General features: G+C 47.7%; 1 protein-coding gene across 1 annotated transcript in view; it reads left to right on the top strand.

Moving 5' to 3' along the window:
* The window catches only part of NVL (nuclear VCP like), a 459,565-nt gene that overhangs the window by 232,067 nt on the left and 208,350 nt on the right, over positions 1-19,148 (top strand). Inside the window, exon 17 of the mRNA XM_086927967.1 lies at positions 5,810-5,929. Coding sequence (XP_086784093.1) covers positions 5,810-5,929 — 120 coding nt within the window. The remainder of the gene's footprint in view (positions 1-5,809; positions 5,930-19,148) is intronic.

Genomic DNA, 19,148 nt, shown 5'->3' with positions numbered 1-19,148 from the left:
TTCTGAGTCAACAAGCAGCACAAAAAAATCATCTTCCACTCTACTGCTGCTTTATAGACTACAGCGCGGCCTTTGACAAAGTGTCTCGCAATATTCTATGGAGGAAACTGGATAAATGGGGGATCCCACAGAGCCTGCTAGGAGCCCTTATCTCCTTGCACAAGAACACTTGGGTGCAAATCAAAACTGGCCCAAAGACTGTCTCCAGAAAAATTGCAATCGGAGACGGTTTAAAGCAAGGCTGTGTTCTTGCCCCTCTTTTGTTCAATCTCTACACTGCTGACCTGGAAACATTTCTGGAGAAAAGCAATCTTCTCCCGCCAAAATTGGACCATGCTAAAAGGAATCTACATATTCTACAATAAGCTGACGATATTGTCATAATGGACCAGGCAAAATCGGGGCTCCAACGAGCGCTAAGCAAGCTCCATAACACCTCCAACGCCTCAAAAATCAATCAGGAAAAGACCAAGGTTCTGATATTCGGTGGCTGTAAGAACAAGAGAAGTCTAAGGTGGCACATTGGGCCTGCAAAGATCAATTCAACTACAAAATATAATTATTTGGGAGTTTGTTTTTGCGAGTCTTTTAGACCATCAGCTCACTTAGCTGCCTTGAAAAAAAGAGCAGGTGCAATAACATACTCCCTGACCCGACTGAACGAGACTCTGAGCAGCCCCTCTGCAGAACCCATTTTGAAGGTGATCAAAGCTACACTACTCCCTGCCTTAACCTATGGGCATCAGGCCTTCCCTGGTGCATGCTCTGCTAGACATGACCTCGCCCAAGTTTCCACCTATAAAAAAATCTTTCATCTTCCGAAATTCATTCAGAGGGCAAGACTACGTCTGGTGCTGGGCCTACAAAGACAATCCATCTATTGCGAGGCAGATACTCTGAAATATTTTATAAGGTCATTAAAATCTGCAGATACTACCTTAAAATCCCTGCTAAAAGAAACCTTTGCCAGTCCTGGAAATCCATGGAATCGTCAGATTACAAAGGCCATAAAAACGTTGGAGATCGACAACTCACTACTAACTTCAGACACTATTCCATATCCAGTCTGGAAAAAAGTTCTCAATAAGCAGGTGAAACTAATCTCCCATCGGATGGACCTCTAGGCTTTAAAAAGACCTATTGTCTTGCTCCCCCTGAATATCTCATACCGTCCTGGGGTACTGCAATCTTATTTGCTGGAAAATCTAAATGCAGTGGCTCGGAAGAACATAATGTTTATGCGCCTCCTAGGCCTGCGCGCTACGGCCTTTTACAGATGGGTGCCTTCAAAGGAGGGACGGGCCTTCAGACTGTGCACCTACCACACTGAATCATGGTTGCATCTTTTGTGCTGTTGCCCTGTCATGGATGCTCCTAGAAGATCACTCTTAAAACCCGTACTTTTTAAATGGGCCATTAGGTCATGCTGGGAGGCAACGGCCCTGTGTTTTACTTCTTCAGACATTCAAGCGCTCGCAAGGATTGGGAAGTTTGTAAGACTCCTGGACAATCTTTTTTCCCCCTCTTAGGCCCCAGTGCTTCCAGTTCCTCCCGCCCCAAAAATCTCATTACAGACTTTTTTTGTCGTCTGGTTTAGCACCTCCTGTCTTAATCTATTTTATTTCTGGCCTAGCTCGGTAGTGTGATCACACTGGTAACTATAAGACTGCTTTTACATGCATAGACCTTTTAATCCTGATAGTGTGTTTTTCCAGTTTTGTTTTGTAATATGATAACTGTGCTAATGCTGATATTTTATAGCAATGGTTTTAATTAACTGCGCTAATCAAATAAACTTGAAGCTTCCGCAGACTGCTTCAGATTCGGCCGTGGTCGTCGTCCTCGCCCTTATTCGATGTCACGTGAGCGCCGCTCCCCGGTGGGTAATTATCCAAGTTTTTCCCCGGGGGCTTGTTTCCGGCCTGCCAGGGGCGTCAGCTCTCCGTGGGTGATGCAGCTCCTCATGTCGTCCTATCCACCGTTTCCCGGTGTTGGGGCGTCGAGAGTCCAGATGGAGAAATACGCTGCAGCTTTGCAGGCCTCGCTGGCGTCTCCTCCTCCTTCCCTTCCTGGGGCGTCAGCGGATCCCTTGCCTTGCTTGGGGCCGCGTGGGGCCCTCCGCGGCACCGCCGGCAGCTCCGGCCCCGGCGCAGACTGGCTCGGATCCAGGCTTGGAGGATGTTGTACTGTAGGGTGCGGCCCCTCGGGGGTTCCTCCTTCAGACCATGGCACCTCTGCCTCCTTCAGACCATGGCACCTCTGCCTCGCCGCAAACTCCCGTGGGAGTCACTGTGGTGTTGCGGGAGGTCACCAGGGCTCATGTCGTATCCCCAAGCCCCTCTCGGTCCTTTGACAAGGTGGACCTGTCTAAGGCTGAGGTGACGCCGCTACGGCGCAGGCAGCGGGTGGACCGTGCGGAGCTACAGGTGTCGGTGGACCCTCCTCGTCCCGCTCCGGGTCGAGGCTGGGTGGGGACCCTCGTCCCTCCCTGGGCCCCTCTTGTCCCTCCCCACAGGCGGCTGCCTCGTCGGAGGGCGATTCGGAGGTGGAATCGTCCCTGGCGCCGCCCCATAGGTTGCCGGGCGACCTCCGCTACATTCTGGGCCACCTCTGCTACATTCTGGGCCGCGGCTGGCGGAGGGTTTCGTGTCATTCCCAGGCCCTCCTCGTTCCTCCACACAGGCGGCTGCCTCGGCGGAGGTCGAGTTGGCGTCGTTCCAGCGCCGCCCTGGAGCCGGTTCGGCTCCTGGTCCACTCCAGTCCCCGGTGCGGTGTGACTTGGAGGGATCCTGTCCGGCGACGCCTGATGGTGTGGACGTCCTACCTCAGGCGGTGGACTCTACGGCTCCACGCAGGGGCTGTGCTGAGAGTTCGTCTTCGAACGCTCCTTCTTCTCCGGAGGCAGGCTGTATACTGGTATTGTTCTACCCGGAGACTGGTCACTGTGTGGTATCTTTTTCACTGGTGTCGTGGAAGGGCAGCTCCCCGCCCTTTCCAAGGCAGGGGTGTTCGCCGGCGGAGCGGCAGGTCCCTCATTCTTTGGTTCCTTCTGACTTCCAGGTCTGGCCCTTCCTTTCCCGCTTGCCTTCGGGGACGGACAATCTTAGTTTACAGCCGTCGCCCACGGAGAAGCTGCGTTCTCCACCGCGGGGCCCTACGGAGGCAGGTGCAGCCTTTGCTCACGCGGTGTCCACGGCCGTGGATAATAATCGCATGGGTGACCCGGTTGCTCACTTTCCGGCAGACCATCTCTTAGAGGTTCTCCACCAGGGCTCTGGTGGGAGGGAGATCTTACTTCCCTTTGAGGGTTCGCTCTTTTCTCCCCTGACGGGGCGTGGAGGCGGCCCGCCTCAGGGGTTCTGGTGCCTCAGCGCCTTCTGCACCTTCTGCACTAGTTTCTGTGTTCAGTCATTGAAATAATAAACTACCAAAATAGGTGTGTCCTTTCACATTTAAAGTCCCTGATGTCACATTTATTAAATGTGTGTGCTTTGAAGATCTTTATTTATAGAAACCCCAAACCGCTGTTTGACTTACTTGTATAATATGCCCTGCTCAAAGCACATTCAAATAACCTATATTAATATGTTGTAGTTAGCTCTGCAAACTATAACTAGTGAATTTCAGTGTTATTTTGGTTTGTAAGCATTCACTTTTTAATTGTATTTCAACACCTAACTATAACATCACTTCAACATTTGGTTTCTCTTTAAATTTCTAGGATTTTTTTAACAAAAGATCCTATTATCCTACCTAAGTACAACTTCACTTTAACTGTTGTTTTTTTTTCAGTGAATATATGTTTGTATGACCACTGGTGAACCTGAGGACCCACCAGTGCTCCATCTGCTGTTTCCCTGGAGTGGCTGCTTGGCTCCTCTCTCCATGAGGCACTGGCAACACGTGGCCTGACCACACACCTGCTGCACCGCTTAACCACATCTAGATTAGCACAGATGCCATTCCCAGGAGATGAGATGACCACTGCACAGTACCTCACCTAAGTGAGAGGAGAAGTTTTGTGAGACAAATGCACTGTCACCTCCCTAGTACATAATTGCAGAGGCCTGCTCCCTTTGAGAGCTGGGTTGTAGTGGCTTGGGCCATGGTTGATAGAACGTCCCTTAATACCTTGGGGTGACTGCTAGACCCATCAGGATAGTTTCTTGGACCACTGAAAGTGCCTATGCTGTGTTCTTTTAATAAGTGCCACATCAGAATATTGGCCACTACAGGTAATAGCAACAACCGATTCACCTGTAGAGTGCGGATAGTTTAGACTTGACCGTATAGGCAAGGGGGACAATCGGTCAGAGCTAACTGTTTTTTTACTTCAAGCACACCATAAAGATCAGCTATCAGAATCCGACTCTGTAAGAAACTGTCAGTAGTTGAGATGTGCGATGGCTCCTATTGGAGAGGAATAGCATAATAATGAATATAGATGTGACTGGCGCTAGCCATTAAAATGGACTACATAAAGGAACGCTTAGATAATCACGTAACCAGGCTGGATGTGTCAGAAACAACTGTACAACTGCACAAGAAAAAAGAACTCAAACTGACAAGAGCAAGGAACAAATATCTAGAAGCCAGGACAAGACTCTGTAACATCATGAGTCTGGCAGAAACTGTACATCTGGTCAAACCAGAACCATCATAATCCATGTCATATTGTCATGATTGGAAGGCACAAGAGACAACCTCTTTGCTAACCATCGACAGTGACTGAGATTAAAGAGGCAATTCATGGACTGATGGGAAGGAAGTCCCAGGGGACAACTGAATTCTATAAAGACCTTGGCGGTGTGCTGACTCTGCATATGTTAGATATGTATGTAGAGGTACTGCAGCGTGGAGCACTCCTTCAGTCTCTGAATGAGGCCTTGAGTATTATAATGTTTTAACCAAACAAGCCACTGACAAGGTGCACTTCATATCACTCTCTCGCTAAAATCAACACTAGAATTCTAGCAAAGATCTCGTCAAGACCGTCCCTACTGTGATTGCGGGATGGGTCTGGGCGGGTAGGGTGCGCTTCATAACTGAGAGGATCACCTCAAAACCTGCGAGCATTGTATGTAAATGCACCAGATCACCCACAGCTAACAGCTGTGTTTTTAGACGCCGAAAAGGCTTTTGACTCTCTGGCATGGAGTTGCATGTTAAGGGTACTGGAGCACCTTGGGCTTGGCAAAAGAGTATGTACGGTCAAATTACGATGTAAATACCCAACATCGAGGGTCCGGGTGATCTGAACCTTGTCTTTAACCTTTGCTATATATGGGGGCAGCTTATCGTCCCTGATATTTCCAAGATCTATTGAGACTCTGTCTTGTGTTCCACCTAAACATTATACTGAAAAAAGTACATACATAGACTTCTGCTCTCTTTATTTGCTAACAATTTTCTCCTTTACGTTCAACACCATAAAGAGAATCTTGCACTGATCGTCCAAGGAACAGATAAACTCTCACCTCTACGTCAGAAATGTTATGTTTCTGCTCAAAGCAAACGTGGCATGCCCGCACCTGTGATTCCCAAAGATATGGAGAGGGGACTCCGTTAAATACCGCAGCATGAATATTTATGGGACCATAGGGTTGTGGTGTGGCAGTCACATTTTGTAGAGGGGCGTTATCTTTCTCATGTGCATTTTGAAGTATGTTTCCTTTCTTTCATACCTGAATAGGCTCTTTGTCAGGTGCTGAGTTCAGGTCTACAGGGGCTGCTTTATACTGGTGGTCCTAGTGTACTATGTGCTCTGGAAGTACTCCGGAACTAACAATGTTTGTCTTTTGTTTTTCAGTATGTTGGCGAAAGTGAGCGGGCAGTGCGGCAAGTATTCCAGCGTGCCAGCAGCTCCTCCCCATGTGTAATATTCTTTGATGAAATCGATGCCCTATGTCCACGGAGATCTGGTCATGAGGTGAGACCACAGTCTTCAATCATACATATTTAAAATGGATAAATGACTTTTCAAGGCCCACTTAATGGCACTTCATTGCGAAGACATATTATATTTCCTTGTTGGATTGTGAGACACTTGGGTAAACAGAACGAACAGAAAAAAGAAAAAAAACTGTTACAAAGAATATTGTCTCTTAATAGTGAAAAATGTAGACTGATGTTCCAGGTGATTGGCATGTCTGTTGTTGTGTGGTATCCATACGGGTGCATATTGGAATGTCTATAATCAGCCCTATGCACTCTGGTATTTTGCATCCTAAAATAATCACTCATAATTTAGCAGCAATATTGGAATTTTTTGGACTAGTTGAAATTATGTAATGACCACTTTATGTTTCAAATGTATTTTTATAAGCCTCTTCTTGGCCATTTAAATTTATAAAAAATTATCTCTGGGGTCAGAGACACAACCCTTTATCACAATTATACACAATTGCTTCTCTTGTTCCTCTAGTTATAAATGTATCACGTAAAACAGTACACAGTTGCAGGGTGTGATGTCTACTATTATGCCCACCCCATGCTTGTATCTGTATTATATTTTCAACCAGACGCCTAGCCCAGACATTGTTTTTCTGTGTTTACATCTCTGGTTTTAGTTGCATCAGTTACAACCACATTTTCTCTGCAAAGAGGACGGCTGCTTATGAAGTCAGGATCCAGCCCTATCAGCTACCTAAAATAAAAGTATAAAAATAATGCCACACACAGCCTATCCCTCTCATCTGTTGGCTTGCAAACTATCACCCAAACAGTTTTTTGCTTTCTGACTGACTTTATGAATAGGTTGCTCTTAACCCAGCTAAAGAGCTGTTGGGAAAGAGCAAGCTCTTTACATATTACCCAATCTTGATTCAGTGGAATCAAGTGATGTATGTTTTTCAGGAGCCTCCTGGAGATGACTATGAAAGGTGAATGGACGGTTTTCTGTGTTCACTGTTTTCCGAGGGTTTCAACAGGAAAGACCACATGGTTTTGAAGATGTGCCAGAGGAATATTTGAATTAATTAATTAATCAATCAAAGTGATATTTGTATAGTGCAAAATAGACCTCAGTAAGAGTCATCTTGTTGCTCACTAATTACAGATCCAACATGAAGACTCTAGGAAGCATATATCTAATTAAAATGTAAGATTAAAAGAAGAAGTGTGAAGTTGTTTCTTAAAACAAAAAAATCTATTTGTATCCTCAATGTATCAGATATGTAGTTTCTGGCTTTGGAATGATAACTAATAACATACAATCAATCAATCAGGATTTATAAAGCGCAGCTGCTTACCCGTAAGAGTCTCAAGGTGCTGGGGTGGAGGGGTGGCATTGCTGGTCCGTCGAAGGCGCTGGGGTTCTGTCGAAGAGTCCGGTGTAGAGGCCCTTCCTGAATTGAGGCAGTGATGGTGTTTGGCTGACCTGGAGAGGCAGGGTATCCCAGGTCTTTGCAACGAGATAGGAGAAGGATCTTCCTCCGTCCGTGGTCTTGCAGATGCATGGGATGGAAATCTGGGCCAGTTGGGTGGAGGTCTCTGGTGGGTGCGTGGAATGCGGGGCAGTGGTTGACGTACGCAGGTCCAGCGTCATGTAGGGCTTTGTAGGCGTGTGTGAGGAGCTTGAAGGTGATCCTTTTGTTGACTGGGAGCAAGTGGAGGTCTCTCAGGTGGTGGCTGATGTGGCTGCGACGAGGGATGTTGAGGATGAGTCTAGCGGAAACATTCTGAATGTTCTGCAGTTTCTTTAGGAATTTCTGGGTGATGCTGGTATAGAGTGCGTTGCTGTAGTTGATTCTGCTGCTCATGAGTGCATGGGTGACCGTCTTTCTGGATTCAATGGGAATCCACTTGAAGATTTTTCACCAATGAATGCTGCGATGAAGATCTTATTATCATTATAATTGGTACATTTAGACAAATAAAGATGTAATATAGTTGTCCTTTTTTGGACTGTACAATATTTTCGGGCAAAAGTACAGAACCTTCAAAAGACTCCTATTTGGAATAGGCAGCCAAAGCAGGTTTCGAAAATGGTTTATAATTGAAGTTTTATCATTCAGACCAAGAATTAATGTTGCTACAGCTTTTTGAGCTACTTGAATTTTCACAATCCGGCATTTTGGGATGCCTACCAGTAATTAATTACAATATTTGCAATAATACTAGCATGTGGTCCGTCGTAATTCTGTCGCGATTGGATAGTGGAAGTAAAGGTATAATTTTATGAATGATTTATTACAAGCCACATGCAAATAGCAACAACTGTATTTATTGTGTGGTTTAAAAGTACGCTTTTAGTCAAAGAAGACATGCAGATTTCTAGCTTGCTCAGTTGGTGTTTGAAGTGTTTCCAGTTCAGAGGCCCTGCAAGCTTGATTCAATAAGGAGTGATTGCCAAAGATACCCACTTCGATTTTATCCCTGATGAGTTATTTCTCATGCAGTCTGTCACTTTTGCCATATAAGTTGAAAATTGATGAGAATCTCCTTCCATTCATAAGATAAATTGTCTATCATCCACATAAGAAAAGAATGTTTGACTGCAAGTGTTAGACCTGTGTAAGGTAAGAGCCAAACGATTTATATTAAAAAATGGATTTATTAAAGGTGGAAAAGGCACAGAGCATCCAGTTGAACAGCAGGGCAGGCTTAAACTGCCAAACAGAGAATCTGGAACATAGAACCAGGAAGGCTTATGCAGGAGCAGGGTTCTAGTTCCAGCAAAGGAAATAAATAAATAAAAGGTGAAATACAACACATCTCCTTCCTATAAAACAAGCCAAACTGTACAGTGAAGAGGAGAATTAAGATAAAAACCTAGAAGGCATAACAACAGGTCTGGCATTGGTTTTAACTCTATGAGCAACAGACTGAGAGGGCAGAACACAGTTGCTGTCGTCATGAGAAGAACTCTGAGCAGAACATTTGTCATGAGTAGATGTCTGAACTGAACCTGGAGGAACAGACTTACACTTGGCAACCCTCCTTATGTTCCAGGCTCTACCATCTTGGGTAATGACAGAATTCCTGAAAACTTTAACAATCTTAATGGGATTGCCGAACTTAGAAAGACCTTTGAGAGTGAACCCAGGTTTCTTGATCTTGACCCACTCACCCACAACAAAATCAGGAACTTTCACATTCATTTTCCGGTCAAACAAAGTCTTCATAGTGTTCTGCTTGGTTTCAACCCGACTGGCCACTTGCGAGATGTCCAAGTGGTCAACCTTAACATCCAACTTCTTAACCCACCAGGGACAGATTTCGGAACTAGGAGTTCTCCCTCTCAGAAGCTGGAAGGGACTGACCTCAGTGACGGCATGTGGGGTGATGCGGTACATCCAAAGTCTTTCCCTTACCACATCCCTCCAAGATTCACCCGAAGAACAAGCAAGCTCCACAGCATTTTTAAAGACACGATTAAACCTCTCAACCTGGCCATTTTCTCTAGGCTCATACAACGAGGTAGTGTGATGCTTGATACCACAAGAAACAAGAAAATCCTCCATGTCCCGAGAGATAAGTTGAACGCCATTATCAGTAATAAGGATTTCAGGGGAACCCTCTCTAGCAAAAACTTCCCTAAGGAAAGAAATGATGACTAAGGTGGTGGCACAGGAGACAAACTTAACTTCCGGCCATTTGCTGTGATAGTCAATTAAAACTAAAGCAAAACGAGCATTCTCTGGCAGACGATGGAAAGGACCAGAAATGTCAAAAGCTAGTTTCTGCCAGGGATGGTCAGGCCAAGAAACAGGACGAAGAGGAGCAGAAGACACCTTAAGCATCTTATCACTACTAATGCAATCCACACAGTCACGGACAGTTCTGTCTACCATCTTGTCAAGGCCAGGCCACCAAAAGTTGGTCCTAATGAGACGTTTCATAGAGGACATTCCAATATGAGTCCTATGGGCCAAAGAAAGAATCTTGTTGTACAAAGAAGCAGGAGGAATCATTTTCCCAGCCTTAAACAAAATCCTTCCCACAGCCTCAATCTCAGACGAAACCTGACAAAAAGGGGCAAATTCAGGTAAAACAGATTTATCCTTGGGCCAACCTCTTTCCAAACAATCAAAAATAAATGAGAAAATAGGATCCTTCTCAACTTCCGACATCCACTCAATCTCAGAGATACCCCTGAAATCACTAGAAACATAGTCATTGACCACAGAAACAATATCAATTTCACGATTATCTGGGTTGGAACCAACATCAGGGCAAGGCAACCTGGAGAGAAAATCCGCCGTGACATTACTCCTACCAGGAACATACAAAACCTCAAAATCATACTCCTGCAACTTTGAAGATAAGCGTGCAATGCGAGCAGTTGAGTTCCAACCTCCCCCAGGAGACAAAATTCCAACCAAGGGTTTGTGGTCAGTTTTAAGAATGAATCTGTTGCCCCAAACATAATTGCGAAAATGCTCCACAGCCCATGTGCAGGCTAACAACTCCCTTTCGATGACCGCATACCTCCTCTCAGTGAGAGATAGGGTCCTTGACGCAAAGGCAACACACCATTCTTCTTTGCCAGAAACCTGACTGTGAGCTTTTCAGTGCTCTCGGCGCTCGTAGTGAAGGGCAAGAGGCGGGTCTTAGTTAGAAGGGGCTTTATTGAGAGTAACAGTTGGTCAGAACAAGTCCTTCTCAATACGGGCGTTCTCCTGGGGGATCGACTCCTAGATCTTCTCCTTCGGCGAGACTCAGGATTTGCCGTCCTCCGATGGCCCGTCAGGCTCCGTCGGGCAGGGGATTCTTTGGGATCCGTCTTGAACACGTCTCCTCAGCAGTTTCAGGAAGAAACAAAGAGAAAGGGAACTCGTGAGAGTACTGTCCGGCAATCTACCGGTTGTAGGGGAAAGGGTGTGAGGATTCCAAAACACTCGTGAACCCGCGTAACCTACACACAGTGAAGAGCGTGAGGGGGAAGGGCTCAGTGCTCAGGAAGGGGGAAAACCGGGACCCAGTGAAGGCGTAGGTACCGCCGTACCTCCCTTACGTCCCACCCAACCCCTGAGCCGGTTACGCACCTGCACAAGCCACGCACCTCCCCCGGGTGAGTGGCTGGGCGACTCGTGGGGTCGTTGGCCTCCGGGCGTCTCCCAGTCCGGCAAGGCTCCTCGTCCACGTCCTGATGATTCCTCCGTCTCCTTCTCCTCTCTCACTCGGCGTTCTCTCTCCTCCTCGTCTCTCCGGGTGTACAAGCACACCTCTGTGTTCCGGATGTCCTCTTTTGACTGCCTCCGGTCACTCCGTGACTCCGCCCACTCCGTATCTCCTGGGCAGTTAAAGGGCCAGACGCTCTCTTCCTCCTGAATCACGGCAAAGTCTTCCCCCGAGCTCTGATAGTCTGACTGCTGCGGGATAGAATAGGGGTTAATGGAAACAGCATCTCGGTCTCCTGGCACAGGTGTCAATAGTTCGGATCCCGACCTGGACACGGGGCTCCCCGCCTCGGGTGCCCCGTTACAGACCTCCCCCCTAGGACGCTCACGTTCGGGGAGCGGATGACGGGACAGAAAGTCGGCACCCACGTTATCCGACCCCTTCTCGTGCCTCACAGTGAAGGAATAGGGTTGGAGGGACAGAAACCAGCGCATCACACGCGCATTGTTGGACTTGTTTTTGGCCATCCAAAGGAGGGGGGCATGATCAGTGAACAGGGTAAACGGATGACCCTCCAAATAGTACGTGAGTTTTTCCACCGCCCACTTCACCGCCAGACACTCCTTTTCTATGGTGGCGTAGCGCAACTCACGCGGAAACAGCTTACGGCTGACATACAGAATGGGGTGAACCTTACCATCCTGACCCACCTGAGAGAGCACCGCCCCAATGCCATATTCCGAAGCATCAGTATGCAAGATGAAAGGCTTCCTGAAATCAGGGGAGGTGAGCACCGGGGCAGAGGTGATGATGCGCTTGAGGTGGGCGAAAGCAGCCAGCATAGCCTCAGTGGGATGTAAGGGGGTGGAGGACTTCCCTGGGTGTCGCAAGGCATCTGACAGGGGGGCGGCCACATGAGAGAACTGAGGAATAAAGCGACGGTAATACCCCACCAGTCCCAGGAACGCCCTCAGCTGCTTACGGTTGGTGGGAAAGGGGGATTCTGCGATTGCTCTGATTTTCTCTATCTGGGGTTCAATGAGCCCGTGACCCAATACATAGCCCAGGTATTTGACCTTCTGATAGGCGATCCGGGATTTTTTTGCGTTCACCTTTAGTCCCGCTCTTTCCAGGGCCCGAAACACCTCATGTACATGTTGTAAATGGTCCTTCCAAGACGGGCTGTGGATGACGATGTCGTCCAGATAAGCGGAGGCGAACTGGGATACGTCTTTCAGTACCGTGTTCATGAGGCGCTGGAAGGTGGCAGGGGCTCCATGAAGACCAAAGGGCAGGACCGTAAACTCATAATGGCCTTCGTGAGTACTGAAGGCCGTTTTACGACGGTCTTCTTCCCGGAGTGGCACCTGCCAGTATCCCTTGGTGAGATCGAGCGTCGTTATATATTGCGCATCACCAAGTCGCTCGATTAATTCGTCGACTCGAGGGAGGGGGTAGGCATCAAAGCTGGAAATCTCATTCAGGACGCGGAAGTCCATACAGAACCTACGCGACCCATCTGGTTTGGGGATCATGACTATAGGGCTAGACCAATTACTCTTGGACGGTCGTATGACACCCAGATCTAGCATATCTTCTACCTCCTTCTGTATGGCTCTCCTTCTGGATTCGGGTACTCGGTAAGGCCTTATTTTCACCGTTTTCCCGGGAGCGGTTTCTATACAGTGTTCGGCAAGGGTGGTTCTCCCGGGGATACTAGAAAAGAGGGGGTCATGGGTAGTTAACACGGTCTTTAGTTCTTCCATTTGTTTCTCTGTCAATTCGTCGTTGATTTGTAATTCGTGTCGGGTAGAATGCCCGGTTCCGGGGGCAACCACGTGGACTTCAGCGGGAACAGGCCCCAACCATTTCTTTAGAATATTGATATGGTAGACCTGTGTTTTGTTGGGTCCCACCTGAAGACGATAGCTGGTATTTCCGATGGTGGCGACTACTTTGTGGGGGCCTACCCACTCGGCTCTAAATTTCTGGGTGGAAGATGGAAGGAGGATCAAGGCCCAGTCATTGATTTGTAATCTTCTCCACTTTTTCCCTTTGTCGTAGCAGGCTTTTTGGCGCTTCTGTTGAGTTTCTAGGTGGGTGTACACTAGATCGCGCAGTTTCCCCAGTCTGGACTTCAGGCTTTGAGCGTATTCTAGGGTGGTCGCTGTTTCTTCTGGTAGTTCGTTCTCCCAGGCGTCCTTCGTCATCTCCATCAAGGATCGCGGTTGCCTTCCATATAAGAGTTCGAAGTAAGACACTCCAAGACTACTCTGGCGTTGTCCTCGGATGACGTACAGAGCCAGGGGCAAGAGGTGGTCCCATTCTGATCTGCTAACCTCCAGCATCTTCCTTAAGGTCGTTTTGAGGGTACCGTTATACCTTTCCACAAGGCCGTCCGTTTGCGGATGATATGCCGAGGTGCGTATCTGGTGGATATCCAGGTTTTTACATATTTCTCCCATAAGTTTGGAGACGAACGGTGTGCCTTGGTCCGTCAGGATTTCTTTAGGGAATCCGACGCGGCTGAAGACCTCGATCATTTTCTCGGCTACTTGCTTGGTGGTCGTGGCGGTTAGGGGGAAGGCTTCCGGAAACCGTGTCGCGTAATCGACCATTACCAACACATGCTGGTACCCCTTTCGTGTCTTCGGTAGGGGGCCAATGATGTCCATGCCAACCCTTTCGAAGGGTTTCCCTATGATGGGAAGGGGTTGTAAGGGGACCTGAGGGGGCCTGGTCATGTTTTTCCTCTGACAAATGCTGCATTCCTGGCAGTACACCGCCGTGTCTTTGTAAATACCTGGCCAGTAAAAGTGTCGTAAGATAGGTTGAGTGGTCTTTTCCCCTCCCGTGTGTCCTGCTAACAAGTGGCTATGAGCGAAGAACAGCACTTGACTACGAAATGGAACGGGCACCAGTAATTGGGCCTCCTCATTAGGTTTACCCTCCCTGTATAACAGGTCATGTTTGATGGTAAAACGAGGGTACCTATCCGGGTCATGTCCCAGACCCTGATGTGCTTGTTCCCATGCATTCAAAAGAGAGGGATAATTCGACTGTGCATATCTGAAGCTTCTGTCTATTAGCCAGGGTTCGGGAGTGAGCAGAGCAGGAGAGGGGCGACTGGGACCATTCTCCACTGCGCGGAGTACCGGGGGACGATCGGTGCTGTTTTTAAATAGGGACAGAAACCGAGGGTTGTCAGTGCCTATGATGAGGTCTTCGGGTAAGGAAGCTAGTACCCCCACCCTTACAGTCTGTGTGTCCCCTTTTTTTATCTGTATGGGAATATGGGCCACGGGGTAAGGTCTTACATCCCCATGGACACACCTAATATTGACCATTTGTCGAGGAAGGTATTGGGATAAGAGTACATGCTGTGTCTTAACCACTGACTGCCTACACCCCGAGTCTAGCAAGGCAGATATTGAGGTCCCGTTTACCCTGACACTTACTCTGTACGTGCCTCCCATCTCGGCCGAGAAAAGGACAGGTTTCGGAAGATATCCCACTTCCATTGGTTCATCAGGAGGTCTTCTCTTGGGGCAGTGTCTCGCAATGTGACCCCAGTTCCCACAGTCGAAACATTGCGGCCCCGAGTTACCCGGGGTCGGGGTTTGCCAGGATCGGGGTCTAGGAGATTCCCCTTGTCTTGTAGGCTTTCTGTCAGGTTTGGGAACCGGTCTTGGTAGTTTCTCTGGTTCCCAGCAGGTGGTTCGGGGCTGTGCCCGGGAGAAAGAAGAGGCCATGTCGATGGCTTGTGCGGCCGTCAGGTTGTGATGCTGTCGTAGCCATCTCTGCGTGGGGTAAGGGAGCGCCTCAAGATACTGCTCCAGGTAGATGCGGTCCATGATCTCCTCCTTGGAGCTTACAGTGGGAGTCAGCCATTTGTCCGCCGCCATTCTGAGGCGTACAAACAGGGTTCGGGGATTCTCCCCAGGGGCCCCCCTCTCCTTCCTGAATCGCAGGCGATAGGCCTCAGCATCAAGTCCCAGATGCTCCAGGATAATCTTCTTTACTTCAAGGTACGGGGTATCCCCCCTGGGATTCGCCACCTGATAGGCGGCCTGGGCCTCCCCCACCAGAAGAGGGGCCAGAAAGAAAGGCCATTTCCCCACCGGCCATCCACATGCTCTGGCGGCCCGCTCGAAGTTGAGGAGGAAGGCGTCCGGATCCTCTCCCGGTTGAAACTTTTGTAGAGCTATGGCCGCCGACCCATGGGGAATGACTCGCTCTGTAGTTCCACTGGGTAATATGGGGTCCACCCAAGGGGCGGGGTCCCTCGCGGCCAGTGCTTCCTTCAACAAGTCTCTATTGGCTTGGGCGGCACTCAGCTGTTGTTCGGCTACCCACTCTAGCCTTTCCTGGCCTTTTGCTAGCTGTTCGATCACCGTTTCCATCTTCTGTTGGCAGACGGCGTCTATGCCCGCATTCTCCACCACTGTGAGCTTTTCAGTGCTCTCGGCGCTCGTAGTGAAGGGCAAGAGGCGGGTCTTAGTTAGAAGGGGCTTTATTGAGAGTAACAGTTGGTCAGAACAAGTCCTTCTCAATACGGGCGTTCTCCTGGGGGATCGACTCCTAGATCTTCTCCTTCGGCGAGACTCAGGATTTGCCGTCCTCCGATGGCCCGTCAGGCTCCGTCGGGCAGGGGATTCTTCGGGATCCGTCTTGAACACGTCTCCTCAGCAGTTTCAGGAGGAAACAAAGAGAAAGGGAACTCGTGAGAGTACTGTCCGGCAATCTACCGGTTGTAGGGGAAAGGGGGTGAGGATTCCAAAACACTCGTGAACCCGCGTAACCTACACACAGTGAAGGGCGTGAGGGGGAAGGGCTCGGTGCTCAGGAAGGGGGAAAACCGGGACCCAGTGAAGGCGTAGGTACCGCCGTACCTCCCTTACGTCCCACCCAACCCCTGAGCCAGTTACGCACCTGCACAAGCCACGCACCTCCCCCGGGTGAGTGGCTGGGCAACTCGTGGGGTCGTTGGCCTCCGGGCGTCTCCCAGTCCGGCAAGGCTCCTCGTCCACGTCCTGATGATTCCTCCGTCTCCTTCTCCTCTCTCACTCGGCGTTCTCTCTCCTCCTAGTCTCTCCGGGTGTACAAGCACACCTCTGTGTTCCGGATGTCCTCTTTTGACTGCCTCCGGTCACTCCGTGACTCCGCCCACTCCGTATCTCCTGGGCAGTTAAAGGGCCAGACGCTCTCTTCCTCCTGAATCACGGCAAAGTCTTCCCCCGAGCTCTGATAGTCTGACTGCTGCGGGATAGAATAGGGGTTAATGGAAACAGCATCTCGGTCTCCTGGCACAGGTGTCAATAGTTCGGATCCCGACCTGGACACGGGGCTCCCCGCCTCGGGTGCCCCGTTACACTGACCTAACACAGCTCCAAGGCCATAACAACTGGCATCCACGGTGATAATGCACTTCTTGTTAAGAGAGAAGGATCTCAAAGTGGGAGCATTGACGATATCTTCTTTGATAGAAGAAAAGGCAGACTCCTGCCTTTCAGACCACACAAAGTCTGAGGACTTCCTGGTAAGCTCCCTGAGGGGTTCCATTTTCGTGGCGAAATTGCGAATGAACTTACTGTAGTACTCGCATAAGCCAGCAAAGGAAAGCAATTTCTCCTTGTTATCAGGAGAAGGGGCTTTTACAATGGCATCAACAAGGGAACGCTTGGGAACTACACCGTCAGCAGACAAGGTGTGACCCAAGTATTCGACACTCTTACAAAATAACTTACACTTGTTAAATTTGAGGGTAAGACCAGCATCACATAACTTGTTGCACACATCCTTAAGATGGACACGATGATCATCCACATTCTTAGAAAAAATGAGGATATCATCCTGGAAACACTTTACGAAAGAGCTAACCTCCTTAAAAATATGGTGCATGGCCCTCTGAAACACCGAAGCGGCGGAGGCTAGGCCAAAAGGCATCCGCTTAAATTGAAAAAGGCCAAACGGAGTGATGAAAGCGGTAAAGTGCTTTGCATCATCAGTCAATTCGATTTGGTGATAAGCGGAACGCAAATCAAGGGTAGAAAAAATGCAAGCACCATCCAACAAACATACCATTTAGTTTATATTAGGGAGAGGGTGACAATCAGTGATTAAATTCGCATTGAGAGCCCTTAGGTCCACACACAACCTGATACTTTTATCGGGTTTCTGAGCCAAAACGATGGGCGAAACCCATTCAGAGGACTCCACTTCCTCAATAACACCTCCAAGGATCATGTCGTCCAATAAGATCTTGAGTTCAGCTCTTATACTAATGGGTACACCCCTCAATTTTTGTTTGACTGGGATGGCACCACTTTTAACTTTGATCCTATGGGAAAAACCTTTAAGTTTGCCAAGTTTCTCAGAAAAGACTTGAGGAAATAACAAAGGGAGGTCCTTCTCAAGATCACACACATTCTTGGAAGATTCAGAAGCAATCATACTATCATCAGACAGAAGAGTATTGGCCCTACAGGAAGAAGTGTTGTCCAAAGGTGCAGTATCACAAGTAATGGCAACCACAGAGATAGGATCTTTGTTCCTGGGATTTAAGGTAATTCCAAGTCTGAATTGATCCCTCCAGCCCAGAACATTCACACCTTTGACAGCAATGTACATTTTGATCCAAGCACTATTCCCTCTAAATTCAATGAGAACTTCTTTATAACCAACAACATTAATAAAGGATTCATCAAAGTTTTGTGCAACAATATCAGGCTCACATAAGGTAGATAGATCAACAAGGCTCCCAAAAACTTCATTGCAATATGACTTGGTAATAATGGTCCAGGGAGAGCCTGAATCAGCCATAAGTTTGAGCTCTTTTCCTAAAATATTAACGATACAATCCGGAGAACTCAAAGTTTCTGCAGATTTGATATCAACCACATTGCGGATAGAAACAACAATACCATGTTCTAGGTCTTGGGATGAAGACATACCTTGTGACACAGTAGAAATTTTGCCTTTAGATGAAGAGGAAGAATCTTTTCTAGTACCAGTGTCTTTACACATTTTTGAAAAATGACCTACACGTCCACACCTAGTGCACTCTTTTCCAATAGCAGGACAACGAGAATACGAGGCAATGTGGTTGGGATTACCACATCTAAAGCAGTAATAATTCTTTGAATTGGACTGAGTTTTGGTATTAGTATTAGGCTTGCTATTGGAAAATGAGCTAGAGGAGGAAACAGCAACAGCATTAACATTGCCCTCGTCAATACTAGAGGATGATTTGCTAACAGTACCAGAGGAGGCTTTACTTTCTAGAGTTTTCATCCAACGCTCAAATTGTTCAAGGGCTTTGGAGGTACTGATAGTCACTTCTAAACTGGGATCACCTAGGATCCAAAGCTGTTCCTGAACTTTTTTGCTTCTTACGTGCACAATGATTTGGTCCCTGAGCATTTCGTCAGTCATTAAACCAAAGTTGCAATGTAGAGACAAAGCTCGAAGTGCAGTGAGAAAATCATCAAAACTCTCATTTTCTTCCTGAGCTCTAGTATAGAATTTATACCTGTTTAATGCCACACTAGTATTGGGTTTAAATCTATTTTCAATACGCAATAAAGCTTCATCATAAACATTGTGATCCCCTCCTGAGCGCATAGGAGGAAGAGTTCTGAATACATTTTGACCCTCTGAACCCAAGCAGTGGAGGAAAATATTTTTCTTCCTCTCAGCAGACATACGCTCGCCATCGATAGCCTTTAGATAAGTAATAAACTCTTCTTTCCAACGTGACCATGGAATAGATGGTTCACCTTTGCTTTGCAGAAACTTGCTTGGAGGATCAAATTGCATGGCTGAATAATATGTTAATAACACAAATTAAATAAAGTAGCAGTGTCTGTAAGTAGTACAGAAAATGCCAAGAGTGAAATGTAAAAATCGTGTCAAAATGCACACAAAAATGACTGCTGGGAATGTCAAAATGTCAAAAATATACTGGAACTATACTGGAAACAGCAAGGACTATTGAAAAAAAATATCAGTAAAGTATATAGTACCAATCTTTACAGAGCAGTGGAAGAAACAAGTCTCTCAGGAAAAGTCAGTCAAAATCAACT

Source organism: Lissotriton vulgaris, chromosome 6 (assembly GCF_964263255.1).
Source record: "Lissotriton vulgaris chromosome 6, aLisVul1.2, whole genome shotgun sequence".
Taxonomy (NCBI): domain Eukaryota; kingdom Metazoa; phylum Chordata; class Amphibia; order Caudata; family Salamandridae; genus Lissotriton; species Lissotriton vulgaris.
Note: the sequence above shows the minus strand (reverse complement) of the source record. Positions and strands in the feature narration are given on the sequence as shown.